Source organism: Chiloscyllium punctatum, chromosome 18, assembly GCF_047496795.1.
Source record: "Chiloscyllium punctatum isolate Juve2018m chromosome 18, sChiPun1.3, whole genome shotgun sequence".
Lineage (NCBI taxonomy): Eukaryota > Metazoa > Chordata > Chondrichthyes > Orectolobiformes > Hemiscylliidae > Chiloscyllium > Chiloscyllium punctatum.
The window spans coordinates 77,900,316-77,926,806 of NC_092756.1; the positions used below are offsets into that span (position 1 = coordinate 77,900,316).

At 45.7% G+C, this 26,491-nt stretch overlaps 1 protein-coding gene across 6 annotated transcripts in view; it reads left to right on the top strand.

Moving 5' to 3' along the window:
* triobpb (TRIO and F-actin binding protein b) overlaps window positions 1–26,491 on the top strand; it is a 373,748-nt gene that overhangs the window by 288,556 nt on the left and 58,701 nt on the right. For all 6 annotated transcript variants that reach the window (XM_072588503.1, XM_072588505.1, XM_072588506.1 and 3 more), the window contains 5 exons: window positions 6,259–6,742; window positions 12,670–12,807; window positions 15,062–15,209; window positions 22,745–22,850; window positions 23,754–23,913. In XM_072588503.1, coding sequence (XP_072444604.1) covers window positions 6,259–6,742; window positions 12,670–12,807; window positions 15,062–15,209; window positions 22,745–22,850; window positions 23,754–23,913 — 1,036 coding nt within the window. The remainder of the gene's footprint in view (window positions 1–6,258; window positions 6,743–12,669; window positions 12,808–15,061; window positions 15,210–22,744; window positions 22,851–23,753; window positions 23,914–26,491) is intronic.

The following is a 26,491-nucleotide window of genomic DNA, read 5'->3' on the forward strand; positions in this document are numbered from 1 at the left end:
CCTTATTTCACGGAATCACAGAATTGTTACAATACAGAGGGGGGGATGCCATCTGGACCATTGTGTCTGCACTAAGCATTTTGACTTCATGCCAAATTCTTGCCTTTCCCTATAATCCTTCTCATTGTTCCTATGTAAATAAGCATACAACTCCCGCTTGAATGCCTCAATGGAAACTATCACAACCCATTCCAGGAAGTGCATTCCAAACCCTAACTACTCACAGAGTGAAAATCTTTTTTTCTCACATTACACTTGCCTCTATTACAAAACAATTTAAAACTGTGCCATCTGGTTATCAATTCTTTTAAGAGCAGGAGTCTAACTGCAATTAAACAAGGCATTGGTGACACCACACCTCAAGTATTGTATGTAGTTTTAGTCTCTTTATCCAAGGAAAGATGTACTTCCCTCAGAGGGCATTCCTAGTTCTCCTGTCCTATGGAGCAATTGAGAAGTCTACAATAAGAGGTAATCCTAATCAAAATACATTAAATTCTTAAGAGACTCCATAGGGCTTTTCTAACTTCATTTAACGAATGTGGATGTCACTGCAAGGCAGCATTTATTGCCCATCCTTAATGTCCTTGAACCGAGTGGACCGCTTGGCCATTTCAGAGGGCAGTTCATCATCAACACGTGTGTGATATCACATGAAGACCAGACGAGGTAAACATGCAGATTTTCTTCCTTGAAGGATATTAGTGAACCATGTGGATGTTTAGACAATCAATACTGGGTACATAGTTAGCATCTGCCATCCATCTGCCATGGTGGGATTTGAATCCAAATCCCCAGGTATCAGCCTGGAAGTCTGGATTACTTGTTCAGTGACATTATCATACTACCATCTTCTCTAAATAGGTGGACAGTGGGATGATGTTTCCATGGCTGAGGAATCTAGAATTAGGGGTCACAGATACAGAACAAATTAGTGAGCTTAGTTGTGTGATGAAGAGAAGTTCATTCACTGCAAGCGTTGTGAATCTTTGGAATTCTCTCCATCAGATGATATGCCTGTGCAGTTATCAAATCAGACCTTAGTAGATTGTTGGATACTGAATGAGCAAGGGACATAGGAGTAGAACTGGAAAGTGGAGCTCAGGTGAAAGATCAACCATGATTTCATTAAAGGCTGAAGCTAGCAGCTGTTTTACCTGTTTTGTTTGTGTTATGTTCCATATTACTTCACCCCTCTACTTTTTAATCTTAGATGTTATTGTTGTATCTGTGGTGTCAATCTGGATCCAAGCCACTTGGTAAGACATAAAACTAAGACATCTTCCATTCTGGGTTGAGTTTATTGACTACTCTATTTTAAAGCTCTTTCCAGTATCACAAGCACTCAAACAATGACTAGGTACCATCCATATCATCTTAACCTTAAATTAAGGCATTAAGAAACTTAATCGAGTAATTAGTCAGACATTAACATATCGCCCTCCTTCCCTAACCTTACATAATTGGAGAGATGCTAGAAAGAGAAGAATGAAAGTTGACTTCATTGAAGCATTCAAAATGATTAAACCAAAAGAGAAAATGCTGGAAAATCTCAACAGGTTTCGAAACATCAGCTCTTTTCTCTCCTTACAGATGCTGCCAGACCTGCTGAGATTTTCCAGCGTTTTCTCTTTTGGTTTCAGATTCCAGCATCCGCAGTAATTTGCTTTTATTCAAAATGATTAAATGGCTCCTCAGGATAAAATGCTGGAAGGATGTTTCCTTTAGCTGAGGCAGGGGACTAGAACCAGGAGACAAATCTCAGAATAAGGAGTAAGCCATTTAGGACTGAGATAAGAGGGAATTTCCCCACTTAGAGGGTGGTGAATCTTGCGAATTCCTTACTCCAGAGAACTTTGCAGACTGGATCATTAAGTATATTTATGAAAATAGAGCAGTAAATGTTGCTTATATAGACTACTAAAGCATTTTCCAGGGTTCCTCATGGTTTCTGATCCAAAAGATTAAAAGATACGGGATCCATTGTGAGTTGGTAAGTTGGATACAGGTTGACTTGGTCATAAAAGAACAGGGGGTAGTTGTGGAGTAGTGTTTTTCTGCCCAAAGATCTGTGACCAATGGTATTCCACAAAGATCAGTGTTGGGACCCCTGTTATGTATAAAATATATAAATGATTTGGATGAAAATGTAGGTGGTCTGATTAGTAAGTTTGCAGACAACTTGACAATCGGATTAGCAGTTAGGAAGGTTGTCAAAGAATGCACCAAGATTTAGATCAGCTAGAAAGTTGGGCAGAGAAGTTGGCGGCACGGTGACTCAGTGGTTAGCACTGCTGCCTCACAGTGCCAGGGACCCGGGTTCAATTCCCGCCTTGAGCAACTGTTTGTGTGGAGTTTGCACATTCTCCCTATGTCTATGTGGGTTTCCTCCTAGTGCTCCAGTTTCCTCCCACAATCCAAAGATGTGCAGGTTACCTGAATTGACCATGCTAAATTGCCCGTAGTGTTAGGTGTAGGGGAGTGGGTCTGGGTGGGTTGTTCTTCAGAGGGTCAGTGTGGACCTGTTGGGCCGAAGGGCCTGTTTCCACACTGTAGGGAATCTAATCTAATCTGAGAAATGGCAGATGGGGTTTAGTCCAGACAAGTGTGGAGTGATATATTTTGGGAAGCCAAATGCAATAGGAAAGTATACTGTAAATGGCAGGACCCGTAGGAGTATTGATATACAGAGGGATCTTGGGTTGCAAGTCCATAATTCCTTGAAAGTGTCAAGACAAGTTGTTAAGGTGCTAAAGAAAACTTACGGCATGCTTGCCTTCATTGGTCGGGGCATTGAGTATAGAAGTTGGCAAGTCATGTTACAGCTGTATAAAACGTTAGGCTACATTTGGAGTATTGTGTGCAATTCTAGTTGAAAGGATGTGGAAGCTTTAGAGAGGGTGCATAGAGTTTCACCAAGATGTTGTTTAGATTGTAATGTATTAACTGTCGGGAGAGGTTGGACAAACTTGGATTGTTTTTGCCAGAGTATTGGAAGCTGAGGTAAGACCTGATAGAAGTAGATAAAATTATGAAAGACATGGATAGGGTGGATAGTCGGTGACTTTTCCTAGGGTGGAAATGTCGTAACAGGGACATACTTAGGTTTAAGATGAGAGGGTGAAAGTTTAAATGAGATATGTGAAGCAAGTTTTTTTATGCAGAAGGTGATAAGTGCTTGAAGTGCGCTGACAGGGGCTGTGGTAGAAGCAGATGTGATAGTAATATTTAAGAGGCATTTAGACAGACACATGAACGTGCAAGAAATAGAGAGATTCAGACCATGTGCAAGCAATTGGGATTATTTTAGAATGGCATAATGCTTGGCAGAGACACGATAGGCCAAAGGGCCTGGTTCTGTACTGCACTGTTCTATATCCAAGTCCGAGATTGATAGTTTTCTAGCTTATGAAAGAATGCATGCCTAAATGTTGGTGGAAGCAGTTCAAATGATGCAGTCAAAAGGGAGTTACACTAATTTGAAACAGAAGAATGTGCAGGGCAATGAGGGGAAGACAGGAGACAGCTACTATGTGAATTAGTGGTGCACACACAGACTGAGAGGCCTACTTGCATGTAACAGTTCTGAGATTCTGTAATATTAAGGACTATGGGGATAATACAGGAAATTAGTGTTTAGATAGAAGATCAACAATCATGTAGCTGAAAGCAGAACAGGCTCCACTGGCCAGCTCCAGTGTTTCCCAGTATTATCAATCACACTCTTAAGCCAATTCAGTGTAATCATAATAAAATCAAGGAATGGTTGGAGGCACTAGGTAATGCAAAGGCTATGGTTCTGACAATGTTCTGGTAATTATACTGAAGACGTCTGTCCTCGGACCTGTTGCACATGTAGCCAAGCCATTCCAGTACAGCTACATCACTGGCATCTACCTGGAAATGTGGAAAATTACCCAGGTGTGTCATGTACATCCAATGTAGGACAAAACCAACCAGGTCAATTGCCACTCTATCAGTCTACTCTCGATCATTGACAGGTGATGGAATGGGTTATCATTAGTGCTATCAAGCAGCACTTGCTGACAAATAACCAGTTTACTGACATTGAATGCCAGAGGTAAGATGAGAGTGACAGCCCTTGACATCAACGCTGCATTTGACTAAGTATGGCACCGAGCAAAACTGGAATTTGGGAAAAGCTCTCCACTGATTGGAATCACAGCTGGCATATTAGAATGTGGTTGTGGTCAATTGTCTTGCTCCTCGGATGCTGCCTGATCTGCTGTGCCTTTTCCAGCATCACGCTTTATCAGATCCATCCGTGCATCTGCTTTTAAAAAAAAATCTATTTTTCTAATTAATTTGTTCAGGGACGTTATTATACATTTTTGGAGCAGGTGGAACTTGAATCTATGCCCCTCTGGTCCACAGGCAGGAACACTGCCACTGTGCCACAAGAGGGCCCCTAGGTCTGCTTTATAAAGGGCTCAAGTGATGAGTTCCAGCTTAACAGGCCACTGCCTGTTACCAAAGGAACTCCTACTCAATGAGCTTCACAAGGAGATTAATTAGTGATTCCCAATAAACCCTGTAGCAGTTAACACACAGTGTCATAGCTTTTATATTTCACACTCTCTGGAAATAAAGAATGGAATTCAGTTGCTTCTTCCTGGCTTCATGAGATGTTACTTCTAATATCCTAGCATCCTAAATCTCTTCTACTCTTCCACAGCCTCAAGCCTATTTCCATTCTGCGTATAATTACTGACTTTTTTTAAAAAGAGCCAATCCTTATCACCTTGCACTTTTTCACATTGAAATCTAACTGCAACATTTTCAGCAATTATCTTCTCAGCATCTCCTTTTACCTTCCTCTTCTTCTAAAGAATTAAACACGTGCTATTTTGGCCTCATCAAATTTTGACACCATTCCCTTTTTGGCTTAAACCGTAAACTTTGACATACGCCATGAACATACATGGCCTTAGAACAGAGGTCTTTTGGTCACCACTCTCCACTTCAACAGCTCTGAAAATGTGCCATTAATTGCTTCTCTTTTTGTATTCTCATTTTGACCAGTTTTTAATTCAGTTTTCTACTCCTTCTTCAAATCCATAACACTTGTTAAACAATTTTCCTAAAGTCTCTGTATCTCCAGGAATTCCTCTATCTAATGTGTGTTTTACTTTGTCAAAGAATTCTAGGAAGTATTGCTGGAAAAAAAAATTGTTGAAGCTTCTCCTCTTGCACCCAGAACATTTCACAAGAAAAAAATTCAAAGGGGAAACCAACATTTATACTGTTTGAGCTAAGAGTGTTTGGTTGATAGATGGGCCCTTGATTAAGAAAGGCATTGCAATGGAGAATGCACCTTTAAATGCTGCTGACAGTTAACAGCTCAGCTTTGTTTATATTTTCAACTCAATAGGTTGATTTTCCTTGGTCAGGACATTGCCCTGAGAAATAAACCAGCGAATCACTGTCACCTATTTTGTTGAATTGAAACAGGGACAGTCTATGTTCTTTCTGTCTGCAAAGAACAAGGATCCTGTGTATTAATATATCCAGAAACCAGGTGTACCACACTGCAAGTCTGATGATCCTAAATTAGGTGTTGGCGTAATTGCACATTCAGGACTATCCAACAAATGCTGTCTAATTGCAGTATCATATCTAATGTTGGACACTGCATTATAACTTTTGAAAATGTAAGCTGATTAGAACCAGTGCTAAAAACACAAATGCCTATCACACAAATGAATAATGTGGTATATGAATTTCAGTACCAGCGTGATCTCAGATAGTGTAAGGTATACATACCAAAGAAAGATGGAGGGTTTCCCTTCAGCTGTTCACAATAAGCGAGGTACTGACCATACCCGACCAACCTGATGTAAAATCTTCATCCTTGTATTCAAATTTGTCCCTCTTGTGGCCTGTCCCTCCCTATCTCTGCAGCCTTTTCCAGCCCAGCAGCCCTGATGTCTTGCTGATTTTTTATTCACTACACCATTAGCAGTTGAACGTTTAGCTAATATGACATGGTACAGAGAACAACTTCTTTGAACATTCCCACCTCCCTCTCCTCCTTTAAGACTCTCCTTAAAACCTACCTCTTTCACCAAACAACTTTTGCCTGTAGGGATATCTCATGATGTGGTTTAACATCAAGTTGTGTTTGCCCTAAACTGCTGTGAGACTTCCTGAGGTACATCAGCAATGTTTTGTAGATGTGAATTGTTGTGTTCAGATGATGGCGATTTGTTTCAATAATCTCTTTTTTCTGTATTCTAGTTTAACAGAGAGTAACAAGGAAAACACTTTCCGTGACACTATAGCACGAAGAAACGCAGCACGACAGGAAGCAGCGGCCACAGCTGACAAGACCCGGCTGGAGGTCCCACGGAGCAGCCGCAGGGCAGAGAGCCATGAGCAGTTCGTACCACCAGTCGAGAGCGTGGAGCTGGAGCCCGTGCAGTCATCGCGGGTGCAGGACACTTCTAAGGCGGACGAGCTGACCCGTGAGCAGGCCCAACGGATTGCTGAACGTAGCAAGTGGTTTGAGTCCACGAATCTGAATGACTGCCCAAAGAAGGGGGCAGAATGGAGTTCCCCCCTCATCCAAATCCCTGAGGCCCTCGGCAAGGACATCGAGGTGAAATGGCAGGAGCTCGAACGTATTCCGTTACGGGACCACAGGCAGGTCCCCATCATGTCCTTGCGATCTCCCAATCCCGCTGTCAATGACAACAGAGTCACCGAGCAACTGAAGAAGGAGGTAATGATCGGAAATATGGAATGGAACCAGCATAGAGATGATAGCACAAGAGCCAAGCCATTCAGCTCACCTTACTGCAGCACACCAGAATCTTCCTGTCTTTGCCATCACAACTTTTCAGCGCATCCTCCATTCTTCCCTCCCTTGTGTTATCTAATTTCCACTGAAACATCGATGCTTATCACCTCAATCTCTGCATCAGAACCAAATCCAAAATTCAGACTGCTAACTTAGGCTGACCAAAGGTCTTTTGTGTCAGCTAGAACTCTGTGGTAGATGCAGCACAAATGTCTCCTCATGTCAGAAGACAGTATGCATACGTTCTCACTGTGAGCAAGTGTAATTCTTGTTATGAGGAAAGACCACATCCATACCCTATGTACCTCACAGCCTGGCTGTGTTATCTTGTTAACTCTGGCGAGTTTCAGAAAGCCCAGATATCCCATATGTTAACTAGTACAGTCCTTAAATAAGGTTTCTGCCCCAGCTACAGAACTAAAATGCCACTTTTCAGACTCTCAAATTACATTGTGTGTTATGGATCAGGCCAGACCCCCCTCAAAACATTTCAAGAAAGTAGCACGGACCCTAACTTTGCTGGTTGTTTTAGGAAGGTGTAGAGTGGCTATTCCAGGAGTGATAAAGCTGGCGCAACCACTTAGTTTTAAACACAGCAGAACTAATTTACAAGATTACTGAATGAAGCACCAATAAAAGAGAACAGAATATAGAATAACTTAACCGATCCGAAAACCCAACAGATTATCCTAACTTAATGATGCTGTTCCAAATTCCTGCAACAATCTCCATAAAAACTCTTGGCAAAAAGATAAAATCAAAACACGAGCTTTTACAGGAGAGAGAGAGAGAGAGAGAGATGGCAGAGAGATTCAGCGTGGAATACTTTCTTCCATGTAGCTGTTTCTTTGGATTCCCAGCCAACAACTGACAAGCAGCTCTGAGCAGCCAGACTGCTCAAACCAAAACAAACCAGAGAAAAGTTAGGTTGGGAGTACTAGCCATTCCCCTTTCATTGTAAAAATGTGCATTTTTAAAAAAACTTGAAAGACATTTTCCTGAGGCAGTATCTGTAAGCTGTAACCAAATTGGTGCCAAAGCCCATACAAACCAGACATATAGAAGTCCATGCGTTTACAACCCCTCTGGAAAAAAAAAGGACAACCTAACCTTGTTAAAGGAGCAGCATCATCACATATGTGACTTTAACAAAACTATATTCTCCTCCCAGTCCTCTACCTTGACTTTGACATAGTTGACCAGACCACCCTCCTCTGGGATGGGACTGTAATATCTTCTCTTCCCACATCCACACCAGTCTTCCTTCCCCCAGCCTGTTCATCAATAAGCTGCCCTGGAGCCACATCGTCCAAAAGCACAGTGCATCGCTCCCAGTGGTGTTAAGTTATCAGATAAAGCTGCTTATCTGATCCTGGATGAGCAGGAAATTCTTCCATTCAAATGCTGGGTAGACCAAAGCAGCTTTTGGTTTTTGCTACAAGCTATTTTTCTTCAGCTTCAATTGGCGTCCCTTTCCTTTCAAATCTTAATGACCTTCACACAATGAGACACCCTCCCTTTCCACACACACTGAGCCCCCACATGCACTGACTCTCTCTTCTCTTATGCCCATTTTACTGAAATCCCTCCTCAACCTACCCCTTCACTCCCACCTTACGCACTGAACTCCCCACCAGATGCACTGAATCCTCTTCCCCCCCTTGCACTGAAACACCCTCACACTCACCCCCCTGCACTGACCCCCCTCCCCCAAACATGCACTTACCCTCCCTCCACACACACTGTCCCCCTTCTCCAACACGCACTCACCCTCCTTCTACATGTACTGAACCCTTGGTCCACATGCACTGTCTCCCTCCCCCTACACACACACCCTCCCCCAGTAGCGCTGACCACTTCCCCCTATACCAACTGAACCCTTGACCCTGCATGTACTGACCCTTCCCCTATACGCACTGACCATTCCCCTACATGCACTGACCCCCTCCACTCTCTCATACTGACACCCTCCCCCACACGCACTGACCTCTTCCCCTACATGCACTGACCCCCTTCACTTCACACACCCCACACACACGCACACACACACACAACTGAACCCCTCTACTCTCACACACTGAACCCCTCCACTTGCACTGACCCCCTTCCCTTACACACACTGACCCCCTTCCCTTACACACACTGACCCCCTTCCCCTACATGCACTGACCCCCTTCCCCTACATGCACTGACCCCCTTCTCCCACACGCACTGATCCCCTTCTCCCACACGCACTGACCACCTTCCCCCACATGCACTGACTCCCTTCCCCTACATGCACTGACCCCCTTCTCCCACACGCACTGATCCCCTTCTCCCACACGCACTGACCACCTTCCCCCACATGCACTGACTCCCTTCCCCCACATGCACTGACTCCCTTCCCCCACACGCACTGACCCCCTTCCCTACCTGCACTGACCCCCCTTCCCCTACACGCACTGACCCTCTTCTCCCACACTCACTGACCCCCTTCTCCCACATGCACTGACCCCCTTCCCCCACACGCACTGACCCCCTTCCCCCACACGCACTGACCCCCTTCCCCCACACGCACTGACCCCCCTTCTCCTACAGGCACTGACCCCCTTCTCCTACAGGCACTGACCCCCTTCCCCCACACGGACTGACCCCCTTCTCCCGAACGCACTGACCCCCTTCCCTACCTGCACTGACCTCCCTTCCCCTACAGGCACTGACCCCCTTCCCCTACAGGCACTGACCCCCTTCCCCCACACGGACTGACCCCCTTCTCCCGCACGCACTGACCCCCTTCCCCTACACGCACTGTGACCCCCTTCCCCTACACGCACTGTGACCCCCTTCCCCTACATGCACTGTGACCCCCTTCCCCTACACGCACTGTGACCCCCTTCCCCTACACGCACTGTGACCCCCTTCCCCTACACGCACTGTGACCCCCTTCCCCTACACGCACTGTGACCCCCTTCCCCTACACGCACTGACCCCCTTCCCCCACACGGACTGACCCCCTTCCCCCACACGCACTGACCCCCTTCTCCCGCACGCACTGACCCCCTTCTCCCACACGGACTGACCCCCTTCTCCCGCACACACTGACCCCTTTCCCACACACGCACTGACTCCCTTCCCCCACATGCACTGACTCCCTTCCCCCACACGCACTGACCCTTTCCCCCACACGCACTGACCCCCCTTCCCTACCTGCACTGACCCCCCTTCCCCTACAGGCACTGACCCGCTTCCCCCACACGCACTGACCCCCTTCCCCTACTCGCACTGACCCCCTTCTCCCACATGGACTGACCCCCTTCTCCCACATGGACTGACTCCCTTCTCCCACACAGCACTGACTCCCTTCTCCCACACACACTGACCCCCTTCTCCCGCACGCACTGACCCCCTTCCCCCGCACGCACTGACCCCCCTTCCCCCGCACGCACTGACCCCCCTTCCCCCGCACGCACTGACCCCCTTCCCCCGCACGCACTGACCCCCTTCCCCCGCACGCACTGACTCCCTTCTCCCGCACGCACTGACCCCCTTCCCTACTTGCACTGACCCCCTTCCCCTACACGCACTGACCCCCTTCCCCTACACGCACTGACCCCCTTCCCCTACACGCACTGACCCCCTTCCCCCATGCGCACTGACCCCTTCCCCCATGCGCACTGACCCCTTCCCCCACGCACACTGACCCCCTTCCCCCATGCGCACTGACCCCCTTCCCCCATGCGCACTGACCCCCTTCCCCCACGCGCACTGACCCCCTTCCCCCACGCGCACTGACCCCCTTCCCCCACGCGCACTGACCCCCTTCCCCCACGCGCACTGACCCCCTTCCCCCACGTGCACTGACCCCCTTCCCCCACGCGCACTGACCCCCTTCCCCCACGCGCACTGACCCCTTTCCCCACACGCACTGACCCCCTTCCCTACCTGCACTGACCCCCTTCCCGCACACATGCTGACCCCCTTCCCCTCCACACATTGAGTCCCTTCCCCCACACAGCACTGACCCCCTCCACTCACACACACTGACACCCTTTCCCCACACACACTGACACCCTTTCCCCACACACACTGACACCCTTCCCCCACACGCACTCACCCCCTTCCCCTCTACACATTGACTCCCTTCCCCCACACAGTACTGACCCCTTCCATTCACACACCCTGACCCTCTTCCCCTACTTGCATTGACCCCTTCCCTACTTGCAGTGACCTCCTTCCCATACACGCACCGACCCCCTTCCCCCACACATCACTGATCCCCTCCACTCACACACTGATCCCCTTCCCCTACTTGCACTGACCCCCTTCCCCGACACGCACTTACCCTCTCCACCCACACACACTGACCCCTCTCCCTACACAGGGGGTTGGCTTATGAGGAGAGTCTGAATAGACTGGGTTTATATTTATTGGAATTGAGAAGAATGAGGGTGGGATCTTATAGAAACATATAAAATTATGAAGGGGATGGATAAGATAGCCATAGGGAGGACGTTTCCACTGGCAGGTGAAACTAGGACAAGAGGGGCATAGCATCAAAATCAGGGGGAGCAGATTTAGGTCTGAATTGAGAAGGAGCTTCTTCACCCAGAAGGTTGTGAATCTATGGAAGTCCCTGCCCAGTGAAGTGGTTGAGGCTTCCTCATTACATGCTTTTAAAGCTAAGATAGATAATTTGTTTTGAACAGTAAAGGAATTAAGGATTATAGTGAGAGGACGGGTAAGTGGAGCTGAGGCCATGAAAAGATCAGCCATGGTCTTATCGAATGGCGGGCAGGCTCGAAGGGCCAGATGGCCTACTCCTGCTAATAGTTCTTATGTTCTAATGACTCCCTACTTCCACAGGCACTGACCCCCCCCCCCCTCCTCCAACACATGCTGATCGCTTTCCCACATGTGCTGACCCCCTACCCTCGAGGTGCATTGACATCCCTACCCCAATATGTACTGATCCCTTGCATTCACAGTCCCCCGACCCCTTACACCGATTTCCCCCTCCCATACGCACTGATCCTGCTTTCCCCCCACAGGCACTGACCCCTCTGTCTCTCCACATGTACCAATTCATCCCTATCTCCCTCTGCCCTTGACATTAGAATTTCATTCGGTGTTTACATTTACCAGTTGATCACTTCCTGCAAGAATTGGGAAAGGTTAAAGTTTGAACCATTTTTGCAGCAATACTGTGCCACGGGGAGGTGTTTTGGGGGAGAACAAAAGGAAAATTCAATAATAACCCAGAAGGAAGAAGAGATTAAATGTCAAACAGCGGTACGGTGACTCAGATGTTAGCTCTGCTGCCTCACAGTGCCAGGAACCTAGATTCAATTCCAGCGTTGGCTGACTTTGGAGTTTGCATGTTCTCCCTGTGTCTATGTAGGTCTCCACAAGGCATTCCAGTTTCCTCCCACAGTCCAAAGCCTAGGTGGATTGGCCATGGGAAATTGGCTGTAGTGTTCAGGGATGTGCAGGCTAGACATGTTAGCCACAGTAAATGTGGGATTACAGTGAGAGGATTGGAGGGATCCAGTTGTGATCCTCTTCAGAGTTTGGTGCAGACTCAGTGGGATGAGTAGCCTCTTTCTACGCTATAGGGATTGTATGAATACAGCAAAAAATCAGAAAAGGGAGTTGGGACGGAACGGGTAAAGAAGTGAACCGTCAGTCTTGGAAAAGGAATAAACGGTCCATTTTACTCTTGTGACAATCTATAGATTTTGGTTTTGGAATTTATTTCCCAATGCCTTACCATCCGCCTGGGAATCCTGGATAATTGCTATAAATCTGTATGCTTGGGAAATTTACAAGCTGTTTTTAAGGACCAAAAAAGTTACCTCTTTCTCAAATTTCAGATCTCCTCCCTGAACATACAGCTGGATCAGGCCAGGAGGGAGCTGGAATCTTTCCAGGAGCAAAGCAGTCGGCTCTATGGACAAGTAAACTCCACCGAGGGACTGAGAACACAGATTCCAAAAGGCTTTATCTCTCAGGTAGGGAGTTTGCTCGATACAGGGAAAGGTTATTTGGCTGTATTTCTGCTGGAGATGAACAGCATGAGCAAAAACTGATTGATACTTAGACCTCACTGAGCACGCTTAAACCTGTCAGTTCAGTTCACAAGAGCAAGGCTGAGAGGATAACACTTTCAAAGAGCCCGTACAGACAGGGTGGACCGAATAGTCTGCCAGTGTTGTGCTGTATTCCAACAAAGTCCTGGCTGCTCTCCCATATTCCATCCTCTGCAGATGTGAGTTCATGCAAAATTCTGCCGCCTATATCTTATCTTGTGCTTCATCCCATTTCCCTATCACTCCTTGCATTCTCTAACCTACAGTGCCTCCAAGCCAAGCAAAATCTAGATTTAAACATTTTTATCCTTGTTTCCAAATCCCTCCTTTCTCATCACTCCCTTTCAATCTCTTTCAATCCCAAAATCCTCTGGGATATCTATTATCTACTTGTGGCATGCTAAGAAACTCTAATTTTAAACATTTTGGAATTTGATTCCCAATGTATTACCTTCCATCTGGGATTCCGCATAATTGCTGTAAATCTGTATGTTTTGAGAAATTTACAAGCTGTTTTTAGGGATCAGTAAAGTTCCTCTTCCTCAAATTTCAGATCTCCTCCCTGAACACACAGCTGGATCAGGCCAGAGAGAGCTGGAATCTTTGCAGGAGCAAGGTTTTTAGCTGCCAGGGCCCAAAGCCCTAGAGTTCTCTTCCTAAATCTCTCCATCTCTAAAGCTTCTCCTTCCTCCTTTAATACACTCACTGAAACTTAGCTTTTTGACGGAGCTTTTGGTTGTCTGTCCCAATATCCCTTTCTGTGTCTCGGTATCACTTTTTGTTTTACAATGCTCCAGTAATGCTTCTTGGAGTGTTCACTTACATTTAGTAAAATGCTCTATTCAAAACATAATTTGCCATCGTAATCTTCCAAGCAGCTCGGTGGTGTATTCTACAAGCAACACAAACTAGCGTCAGGGATCTTATGGTATAATGCCATCTCTTCTAGGAGCGTCACTCGGAACAGGAGGAGACCATTCAGCTATTCGGGCCTGTCCTACCATTTTCAATGGTACCATCCTTCCATATCCGCCACAAATTCACCTGCACCTCCACACACATCATTTATTGCATCCGCTGCACCCGATGTGGCCTCCTCTATATTGGGGAGACAGGCCGCCTACTTGCGGAACGTTTCAGAGAACACCTCTGGGACATCCGGACCAACCAACCCAACTACCCCGTGGCTCAACACTTCAACTCCCCCTCCCACTCCACCAAGGACATGCAGGTCCTTGGACTCCTCCATCGCCAGACCAAGGCAACACGACGGTTGGAGGAAGAACGCCTCATCTTCCGCCTTGGAACCCTCCAACCACAAGGGATGAACTCAGATTTCTCCAGTTTCCTCATTTCCCCTCCCCCCACCTTGTCTCAGTCAAATCCCTCGAACTCAGCACCGCCCTCCTAACCTGCAATCTTCTTCCTGACCTCTCCGCCCCTACCCCCACTCCGGCCTATCACCCTCACCTTGACCTCCTTCCACCTATCACATTTCCAATGCCCCTCCCCCAAGTCCCTCCTCCCTACCTTTTATCTTAGCCTGCTGGACACACTTTCCTCATTCCTGAAGAAGGGCTCATGCACGAAACGTCGATTCTCCTGCTCCTTGGATGCTGCCTGACCTGCTGCGCTTTTCCAGCAACACATTTTCAGCTCTGATCTCCAGCATCTGCAGTCCTCACTTTCTCCTACCATTTTCAATTACCTGGCTCATCTGGGTGTTCACACTTGGTTCTGCACCTTGGATACTCATGCTCAGCAAATGTCCATCAATCTCTGTCATCGTGTTTTAGGTTTATCCTTCCTGCTTCAGAAATGTTTCTGGCACCAGGAGTCCCAGATCTCTACTTTCTCTTGTGTGGAAAAAGTGCTTCCAAAGATTGTCGCTGATTAGCTTAGCTTGAACTTTAATATTACGCCCTCTAATGTTCACGACTATATCTCTTCCCGTTCCTTAACCAAAAGAAATAATTTCTCTCTATCCTATCGATCCTTTAATTATCAACCCCTCAATCTTCTAAACTAGGATATGAAAAGAAGGTTGATACAACCTGTTCTTGTAATCTTAGTCCTGTGCATCTTTCTCCACTCGTTTAACCAAAGGGTATGGAGATTATTTTGCCTTGGCTGACGCAATGTTTGGCTCTCATCCCTCTAGTCTCTTCACTTTCAGGAAACCTGTGAGCGTAGCTTCAGGGAGATGGAGGAGTCCCACCGTAAAGCAATGGAGGAACTTCAACGGCAACATAAACGGGAGTTAGAGAAGGTCCAGCATGACAAGGAGCGACTGTTATCCGAGGAAACTGATGCCACCATCTCTGGTAAGAGTAGGGTGTAACAGATCCGGTATTCTCAATGTTAAGGGATGGACAGGGGCAGCTTTTGATTTTACACCCCATCCCACACTGTGGGCCTAAAGTAATCTTCCTGGTAATATTTTCATGAAGGGTTCACCATGTGATGATATGCTAGGGCTCTATCTCTTCCTATCGTTTACGCCTTACCCCCTCCTCCCCACCCTATCTTCTGCATAAAAACCAACTTTCTCATTGGGTCAGTGGACCTGAAACATTAACTCTGTTTTCTCTCCACAGATACTGCCAGACCTGCTAAGCTTTTCCAGCAATTTGTTTTTGTTTCTGATTTCCTACATTTGCAGTTCTTTCAGTTTTTAATTACTGGTTTATAATTCCTTATTTTCTCTTTATGTCTGTTTTTATGTAGTGGGGTTACATTAGCTACTCTCCAATTTGTCAGACCTGTTCCAGAGTCTAAAGAATCTTGCAAGATGACCACTCGTGCATCTACTATTTCTAAAGTAGTACTTCCTTAAGTACTCTGGCATGAAGATTATCAGGCCCTGGGAATTTATCAGACTTGAATCCCATCAATTTCCCCAACACCATTTACCTACTCATCAAGATTTGCTGCAGTTCCTCGTTTAGTTAAACTCAGTGTTCCCCATCATCTCTGGTATGTTATTTATCTACTATTCTGTGAAGACAGAAATTTGAATTTAGCTCATCAACCACTTCTTTGTTTCCAACTATGAATTTCCCTATTTCTGATTGTAAGGGAGCTATATTAAGTTTCAACATTTTTTTTTCTTTTTACATACCTATAGAAACTTTTACAGTCAGTTCTTATGCGCTCCCCACCCCCCCCCAAGTTTACTCTCAAACTCGTCTTTCCCCTCCTCAATCATTCCCTTGCTCCTCCTCTGCTGACTTTTAAATTATCCCCAATCCTCAGGTTTATTGTCTTTTTTCTTGCCAATTTGTATGCCTCTTTATTTTGCATCTAATTTCCCTGTAAGCCATCCCGCGAGGAGGTTGAGCAATTCATCAACTTCACCAACACATTCCACCCTGCCCTTAAATTTACCTGGACCATTTCTGACACCTCCCTCCCCTTCCTGGACCTCTCCATCTCCATTAATGATGACTGACTTGACACTGACATTTTTTACAAACCCACCGACTCCCACAGCTACCTGGATTTCACCTCTTCCCACCCTACCTCTTGCAAAAATGCCATCCCGTATTCCCAATTCCTCCGCCTCCACCGTATCTGCTCCCAGGAGGACCAGTCCCACCACAGAACACACCAGATGGCCTCCTTCTTTAGAGACCACAATTTCCCTTCCCACGTGGTTAAAGATTCCCTCCAACGCATCTCGTCCACATCCCGCACCTCTGCCCTCAGACCCCACCCCTCCAATCGTAACAAGGACAGAACGCCCCTGGTGCTCACCTTCCACCCTACAAACCTTCGCATAAACCAAATCATCCGCCCACAAACAGACCCCACCACCCCTTCCGCAAAGACCATTCCCTCCGTGACTACCTGGTCAGGTCCACACCCCTCTACAACCTGGATTAGTGGTGCTGGAAGAGCACAGCAGTTCAGGCAGCATCCAAGGAGCTTCGAAATCGACGTTTCGGGCAAAAGCCCTTCATCAGGAATAAAGGCAGTGAGCCTGAAGGGTGGAGAGATAAGCTAGAGGAGGGTGGGGGTGGGGAGAAAGTAGCATAGAGTACAATGGGTGAGTGGGGGAGGGGATGAAGGTGATAGGTCAAGGAGGAGAGGGTGGAGTGGATAGGTGGAAAAGAAGATAGGCAGGTAGGACAAGTCTGGACAAGTCAAGGGGACAGTTACTGAGCTGGAAGTTTGGAACTAGGGTGAGGTGGGGGAAGGGGAAATGAGAAAACTGTTGGTCCACATTGATGCCCTGGGGTTGAAGTGTTCCGAGGCGGAAGATGAGGCGTTCTTCCTCCAGGCGTCTGGTGGTGAGGGTGCGGCGGTGAAGGAGGCCCAGGACCTCCATGTCCTCGGCAGAGTGGGAGGGGGAGTTGAAATATTGGGCCACAGGGCGGTGTAGTTGATTGGTGCGGGTGTCCTGGAGATGTTCCCTAAAGCGCTCTGCTAGGAGGTGCCCAGTCTCCCCAATGTAGAGGAGACCGCATCGGGAGCAACGGATACAATAAATGATATTAGTGGATGTGCAAGTAAAACTTTGATGGATGTGGAAGGGTCCTTTCGGGCCTTGGATAGAGGTGAGGGAGGAGGTGTGGGCGCAGGTTTTACAGTTCCTGCGATGCTCCCATATAAATGCGCCTGCTCTCCTGGAACAACAATCATTGGATGTAGACTTACAATTTATCCAGCTACAGGGGTGTGACTACTGAAAAGTAGGTTCTGGATTAGTGGTGCTGGAAGAGCACAGCTCCTTGGATGCTGCCTGAACTGCTGTGCTCTTCCAGCACCACTAATCCAGAATCTGGTTTCCAGCATCTGCAGTCATTGTTTTTACCACCATGGTTTAGCCACTGTTCTTTTTTGCATTCTTGTGCCAGACAGGAATAAACAATTTTTGTAAATCACCCATTTGCTTTATGAATGCCTGCTATTGCCTACCCACTATCATAACTTTAAGTAACATTTCCCAGTCCATTATAGCCAATTCATCCCTCATACCATCATAGTTTCCCTTATTAAGATTCAGCATCTAGTCTCAGAATCAACTACCTCCTCTCTAGCTTGATAAAGAATTCTGTCATATTGTGATTACTCATGCCCAAGGGACAGTCTTAAAAACTACATTGTACAGTCTAAAATGTCCGTTCTCTCGTTGTCTCCTCAGCATATTGGTCTGGAAACTATCCCATGTACACTCTTGGAATTCCTCCTCTCCAGTATTGTGACAAGTTTGATTTGTCCAATCTATATGTAGATTAAGATGTTCCTTTACCACATGCATTTCGGATTTCCTGTTTATTGTCATTCCTAACGTCACCACCACAATTGGTGGTCAATATTACCACCCTCATTAATGTTTTTGCTCCTTGATATTTCTGAATTTTACCAACATAGACTGTGTATTGTCTGAGCTAATAACTTGGCTCAATGTTGTGTTTAAACCAATAATGCAACTCCAGTGCTTTTTCTTCTTTGTCTATCCTTCCTAAATATGGATATTTACTTCCCATCCCTGGTCACCCTGCATAATCCCACTGTATTATACCCAGTTATATGTATTTGCATGATTAATTTATCCACTTTATTTCAAATGCTCTGTATATTCAGAACAAAGCCTTAAAGTTGTCTCTTTAATGTTCCTTGTCCCATTCCCACTATTTTTTACAGTAGCCTTGTTTGTTTCTAACCTTTGATTTTTCTGCTTTTCACTTCTGTTATTCTCCTTTCTGTCATTTGTATTTGTCCTTGATTCTCCTTCCTGACTCCTTGATAGGTTCCTATCCCCCTACTAATTTAGTTTAAATCCTTCCCAACCCCCCATTCTAGTAAACACTTCCCCCTAGGGCATCAGGCTCAGTCCTGCCCAGGTGTAACCTGTCCAATTAGTCCCGATCCCAACTCCCCCACGTCTCAATGCCTGAGGAATCTGAAACCCTCTCCCTCACACTATCTCTTTAGCTACTACTTTGTCCTATATATCATGCTATTTCTTCTCTTTCTAACACATGACACTGGTAGTCATCCTGAGATCACTACCTTTTGAGTCTGATTTTTCAGCTTGTCTCCTAACTCCCTTTATTCTGCTTGAATGACCTCATTCCTTTCTTTCAGCTGTGTTGCTGGTACCAATGTGTATCACCACCACTGGCTGTTCACCCTTACCCCCCCCCCCCCCAGGATGTCTTGTAGCAGCTTTGAAACATCTTTGACCCTAGTGTCAGTGTGACAACATACCATCCTGGAGTATCATTTGCAGCTGCAGAAATTCCTCTCCATTCCCCTTAGAATTGAATCTCCCATGACTGCTGCATTTCCACACTTTTTTATTTCCCCTCACTATTGCAGCATTTTGGGATGCTTCAGGTGACAATATTGAAAGATGAAATATGAGAGTAATACAGAAGAAGATTTCAGGAGGTTTGTATACGCAAGGTAAAAGAGAGCAAGAGGTGGACATTGGACAGCTGAAAAATAAGGCTGGCAAAGTAGGAATGGGGAACAATTGAATAGGTACTTTGCATCATTCTGAACAGTGGAAGACGCTTGTACCAAACTAGACCTTCGAGAGAGTTGGAGGCAGAGGTGAGTGTAGTGGCTATCTCTAAAGACAAGGTTATGGGGAAGCTGAAATGTCTGAAGGTGGATAAATCACCCGGACTGGACAGAGTACTCCCTAAGGTTTTGAAGGAGATGGCTGAGGGGATTGTTCAGGCATTGGTGGTGATCTCAGAGAAAGTGAGGACTGCAGATGCTTTAGATCAGAGTCAAAAAGTGTGGTGCTGGAAGAGCACAGCCGGTCAGGCAGTATCCAAGCAACAGGAGAGTCGACGTTTCAGGCATGAGCTCTTCATCAGGAAAGCACTCATGCTCGAAATGTTGATTCTCCTGCTCCTCGGATGCTGCCTGACCAGCTGTGCTTTTCCAGCACCACATTTTTCATTGTTGGTGGTGATCTCTCAGGAATCACTGCAGTCAGGGCTGACAAATGGCTAATGGAACAGCCCTGTTTAAGGAGGGAGGGAGGCAGAATGTGGAAAATTACAGGATAGTTCGACTGACCTCAGTCTTTGGTAAGATTTTAAGAGTTCATGATTAAGACTGCCAAGTATTTGGAGGTGCATGGTAAAATAGGGCAAAGTCATCATGGCTTCATCAAGGGAAGGTCATACCTGACAAATGTGTTAGAGTTCTTTGAGGAGGCAATGAGCAAGTAAGAAGAAGGTAAGTCAGTGGGTGTCATCTGTCTGGATCTCCAGAAGGCCTTTGATGATGTGCTGCGTTTGAGGCTGCTAACTAAGAAATGATGTTAGGAGCAAGCTCCTGGCACGGATAGAGGATTGGCTGTCTGACAGAAGGCAGAGAGTGGGGATAAAGGGATCTTTTCAGGATGGTAGCCTGTGACTAGGAAGTTTTGCAGGGTAAGTGTTGGGACCACTGTTATTCATATCATACGTTAATAATCTGGACAAAGGAACTGAGGACATTGTTGCTAAGTTAGCAAATGACACACAGGTGGTTTCGGAAGAGCTGTTTTATGAAAAGATAATCTGAGCCAAAGTAAGCAATTAATAGTGACCCCAACACTAATCCCAGTAACCACGATTATGTCTTGGGTTTTGACAATCTCATCACCTATTTCATTCCATATGTAATCCTTGTAGGTCATACAAATCTATATGATTCCCACCTCTTCCATGATGTGAAAACTCTCCCACGTGGTTTAATTAAAGAGGTCGTGCTGAGGACATGGCGAGACTGCAGAAGGACTTGGACAGGTTAAGAGGGTGGGCAAGAAGTGGCAGGTGGAATACCATGTGGGAAGCACGGTGTGAAAAATAGAGGCACAGAGTATTTTCTAAAAGGGGAAAGGCTTTGGAAAGCTGAAGCACAAAGGGACTCGAAGGTCCTAGTTCAGGACTGTTTTAAGGTTAACATGCAGGTTCAGTTGACAGTTTAGGTAGAAAAATGCAATGTTTGCATTCATTTCAAGAGGGCAAAAATAAAAGAGCAGGGATATATTGCTGAGGCTGCATTAAGGTCTGATCAGACTGCATTTGGAATACTGAGAGAGTTTTGGGCACTGTATCTAAGGAAGTTTGTGCTGATCTTGGAGGGGGTCCAGAGGAGGTTTACAAGAATGATCCTGGTAATGAAGGGCTTGTCATATGAGGAGCATTGAGGACTCTGGATCTGTACTTAATGGATTTTAGAAGGATAAGGATGGATCTCAAGGAAATTTTTCAGAATACTGAATGGCCTGAATAGAGATGTTTCCACTAGTGAGAAAGAATAAGACCTGAGGGCACAGCCTCAAAGTGAAGGGGCAACCCTTTAGAACTGAGATAAGGAGGAATTTCTTCACCAAAGGTGGTGAATCTGTAGAACTCATTGCCAGGTTATTGAATGTCTTTAAGACAGAGCTAGATAAGTTCTTTGTTAGTAAAGGGATCAAGAGTTATGGGGAGATGGCAGAAGAATGGGGTTGAGAAACATTTCAGCCATGATCAAATGGTATGGCAGATTCGATGGGCCAAATGGCTTAATTCTGCTCCAGTATCTTCTGGTTCTGTTGAAGTATTCAGGTAGGTGACAAGGATTTGTTCAAAGATGTAGGTTTGAAGGAGCACCTTAGAGGAGGAAAGCAAGGCAAAGGGGTTTAGGAAGGGAATTCCATGGCTTAAGGGCCCAGTAGCTGAAGGCACAGCTGCCAATAGTAAAATGATTAAAGCTGTGGAAGAGACCAGGATTGGCAGAGTGCAGAGAGCTCAAGAGAGGGTTGTAGGGCTAGGAGGGATTACAGAGACAGGGAGGAGAGAAGCCAGGGAAAGGTTTGAAAACAAGGATGTGAATTTTAAAACTGAGATTTGTGGGACAAGGAACCAGTGTAGGTCAACAAGCATAGATAATGATGCATGGAATGAGAAGAGGAGGAAGAGATGGTAATTATCTGTAGACTGATAACAAAGGATTTTGTGGCATAGGATGCCCTGGAGATTTCATTTGGAAACCTGTTGTCGTCAATGTCTTAAAGATATTTTTCATCAACCCTATTCAGAGATGTTAATGACACACCTCTGGCGCTAGGCCTCAGAGGTAGGGACACTCCCACTGCAGCACTCGTATTCTCCCAACTATCTTTAATTTTCTAAACACTTTTTATTAACCTATTTTTCTAATCAACCTGTTCAGCGGTATTATTACACACCTCTGGAGCAGTCCAGGGGTAGGGACGCTACTACTGCGTCATAAGAGGGCCCCTCCAATTGTCTTATTTATCCTATTGCTAATCAACCCGTTGAGAGATGTCATTGCCTTTGGAACAGGTGGAGCTTGAACCCAGGTTACCCAGTCCAGTGCACCACAAGAGGGCCTTGTTTATGTATTTAAACATATTTTCCTAATCAACCTGTTCACAGATGATTAGATTAGATTACTTACAGTGTGGAAACAGGCCCTTCGGCCCAACAAGTCCATACCGACCCTCCAAAGAACAACCCACCCGGACCTATTCCTCTACATTTACCCCTTCACCTAACACGACGGGCAACTTAGCATGGCCAATTCACCTAATCTGCAAATTTTTGAACTGTGGGAGGAAACCGGAGCACCCGGAGGAAACCCACAGGAGAATGTACAAATTCCACACAGGCAGTTGCCCGAGGTGGGAATTGAACCCAGCACACTTGTGCTGTGAGGCAGCAGTGCCGTCAGATGTTTAATTATACACCTCTGGAGCATATGGCAGTTGAATCCAGGGCTCCTGGTTCAGGGGTAGGGACACCATCACCATGCCAGAAGAGGGCCCCTTACTACTGTCTTTAAAATAAAGCCAAAAAAACTCAGTTCAGCTGTGACTGGTTTTTGTTCTGGATTGCAGCCATTGAAGCCGTGAAGAAAGCCCATCGTGAGGAATTGGAGAGATTGCGGAGCATTCAAAATATTGCAAACAACAATGATTTGGAGAGGCTTCGCAAACAGCACCAGTGAGTATGACTAATCCCTTGAGAATTTTGAAATGTGTGAGTAGGAGCCTATCAGATAGAGGTAACAGGGAGTTGTGTTTCTTAACAGGGTATTTAATCCAGTTTTCTGGTCCAAAATGGGAAAGTAGAATTTTATTCACATCCACTCTGTCAGCTAACTAGAGTCAGTGTGGGACTTAGGCTAGACTGGTAGCAAGATAAAAAGGTAAAAACAATGACTGCAGATGCTGAAAATCAAATACTGGATTAGTGGTGCTGGAAGAGCACAGCAGTTCAGGCAGCATCCAACGAGCAGCTAAATCAACGTTTCGGGCAAAAGCCCTTCATCAGGAATAAAGGCAGTGAGCCTGAAGCATGGAGAGATAAGCTAGAGGAGCTCCTCTAGCTTATCTCTCCATGCTTCAGGCTCACTGCCTTTATTCCTGATGAAGGGCTTTTGCCCGAAACGTTGATTTCGCTGCTCGTTGGTAGCAAGATGCCTAATTTACAGCAAGCACCATCTAATCATGCAGCAAACAGTTAAATTAAAGCAAAGTATTGCTGGAAATTTGAAATAAAATAAATGTTGGAGAATCTCAGCAGGTCTGGCAGCATTTTTGGAGAGTGATTCAATAAAAGTTGATGTGAACCACAGCAGACAGAACTTCGAGTTCAGCAATGTCTCCTGACAAAAGAAGAGTTATTTCTCCATTAGAAATACAATGAGTGGAAGATAATGATCTGCTACAAATTTTGTATCAATCCCAGTCACTTACACAATGATTCAGATCTAGCCTGTTTGGGAATAATGGTATATGGTGTCTGTCAGGGAATGTTTGGCTGAGAGGACTGGTTGTGATTGTGCTATTTTGTGTCACAACACTCACTGACGCTTTACTTATTTGAAGTCCTGCTTCTTTGTAGGGAGGAGCTGGAGTCCCTTCAGCGGGAACTGCAGGTGCTGTCTGAACAATACTCCCGCAAGTGCCTGGAGATTAACTACCAGGTGAAAGAGACGCAAATGCGGGAGAGGGACCTGTCACGGAGCCAACGGGAGAATGAGGAACTGCTTCGACAAAACCAGGTAACAGGGGCGTGGACAATTCAATTGGGCAGTGATGCTTCTCAGAGGGAGGAGGATACCTGAAAGAAAATACAGAATGAGAAAAGGCTTCTCAGCCCATCACCCACTGCTAAGGATCTGATCTGATGTGTTATAGATGGTGCCTTCTGGACAGTCAATGTGAATCCTAAGGGGTCAGCAACTCGATCCATTGCCTGGATTAAAACTTTCCATTGACCTGCCCCCTGTCTTGAGTATTTCTCTTCTTTATGGGAGTATTTCTCTTCTTTTTGGATCTAAAATCCAGGCTGCCCCTTCACCAAAAAAGTTGTACCTACCAATTTTGGACATGACAGTAATTCATGCAGAGTCACACAAAATGGCTGCTCTGTCCCTCCCAAGCTCTGCGATAGCTGCCCCACTGAACCTGTGTTGAGTTTGACTGAAGTAAGTTGAGTGGGGTTTATGGTGGTTAGAATGTAGGTGCTTTTATAATCATGACTAGTTCCCTCCACAATAGTAACTAAGACAAGAGAAATACATCCTGTGGCCTTGAGTCTTGGTGTGTCACCAGGCATCTGGTGAGGTCAGAATTGTGATTTATTCTGACAGGTTGGGTTCAGAACATTAGTGCCTACAAGAAGTGTGATATTTTGTCAATTGCCCTGCAGAGATTAGAACTCCACAATCCAGACTGACAGTCCAGTGCAGTACTCAGAGTGCTGTACTGTCAGAGGCACTGTTGATTGGGTCATTAAACTGAGGCCCTTCTAGATGGATGTAGTCATGGGTTTGAAAGGTGCTACCTCGCAAATCTTGGTGAATTTCTGCAGTATATCTTATAGATAATGAGCAAGCAGTGGTGGAAGGAGTGGAAGTTTGTGAATATGGCATCAATCAAGCGGTCTGCTTTGTCCTGGATAGTGTTAAGCTTCTTAACTATTATTGGAGCTGCACTCATCCAGGGAAGGGAAGAGTATTCCATCACACTCCTAAATTGTTAGCGGGTTTTGAGAAGATTTGTAGCTCAGGTTGAGGTTCTGGATGTAAGTTTGTTTACTGAGCTGGAAAGTTCATTTTCAGATGTTTCATCACCGCACAAGGTAACATCATCAGTGAGTCTCCGGCATGCTATCAACAAATACATTGACTTGGACCCCATTACCAACCTCTGAGAAAATTAACAGGAAATTACATCAATACAGGGAATTACATCACCAACCCAAGGAAACCCAAACACATAAATTGAAAGCAGGTCATAACACAAGTGCTTCACCGGATGGTGTTACCTAGTATGGTGACGAAACATCTGAAAATGAACCTTCCAGCTCAGTGAGCAAACTTACATCCACTTCTAACTTGTGCTTTGTAGATGGTAGACAGCTTTGAGGATTGAGGAGCTATCGACTGCACAGTATCTAATCTCTGATCTTCTCTTATATAAATCTAGTCTAGTCCAGTTTGTGGTCAATGGTAACTCCAGGATGTTGAGTTTAGGGATTCAGTGATGACAACGCCATTGAACGTAAATGGGTTTGGATTCTCTCTTGTTGGAGATTCACATTGCTGAATGTTTGTGTGGCACAAATATATTTTCCTCTTGTCAGCTCAAGCCTGGATATTGTCCATGTCTTGATGTATTTGGATGTGGACTGCTTCAATATCAGGGGAGTTGTGAACAATATTGAACATTCCACTTCTGACCTTATGATGGAAAGAAGGTCACTGATGAAGTATCTGAAGATGGTTGGGACAAGGAGCTGAGGAAGACCTGCAGAGATCAGCTGGAACTGAGATGAATGGTTTCCAACAACCAATGTGCCAGATATGATTCCAACCAGCAGAGTGTTTACCCCCAATTTCCATTTACCCTGAATTTACTAGGACTCCTTGATATCACACACAGTCAAATATGGCTTCTATGCCAAGGACAGTCACTCCCACTTCATTTCTGGCATTCAGTTCTTTTGTCCGCATTTGGGTCAAGTCTGTAATTAGGTCAAGAGGTGAGTGGCCCTGACGAACCAACCTGAGCATCAGTTATTGCTAAGCAAGTATTGCTTGATAGCACTATTGATGACACCTTCCATCACTTTACTGATGATCAAGAGTAGGCAGATGAGACAGTAATTGGCCAGGTTGGGGATTTGTCCTGCTTTGTGTGTACAGGTCATACCTGGGCAAGTTTCTACATTATTGGATAAGTGCCGTGTCGTGGCTGTACTGGAACAGCTTAGCTGGGGGTATGACCACTTGTGGAGCATATATCTTCAGTACGATTGCCAGAATGTTGTCAGGGTCCAACATCTTTGCAGTATGTAGTGCCTCCAACCTTCTGTTAAAATCATATGGAGTGAATCAAACGATGGAGTGGTGGACATCTGTGATTTTGGGGCCTATAGAGGAGGCCGACACGGATCAACTACTCAGCACTTCTGACTGAAGATTGTTACAAATGCCTCAGCCTTATCTTTTGCACTGATGTGGTGGTCTCCCCAGTTATTGAGCATGGGGATGTTTGTAAGTTGTTAATTGTCCATCACCATTTACGACTGGATATGACAGGATTGCAGAGCTCAGATCTGATCATTTGTCTGTG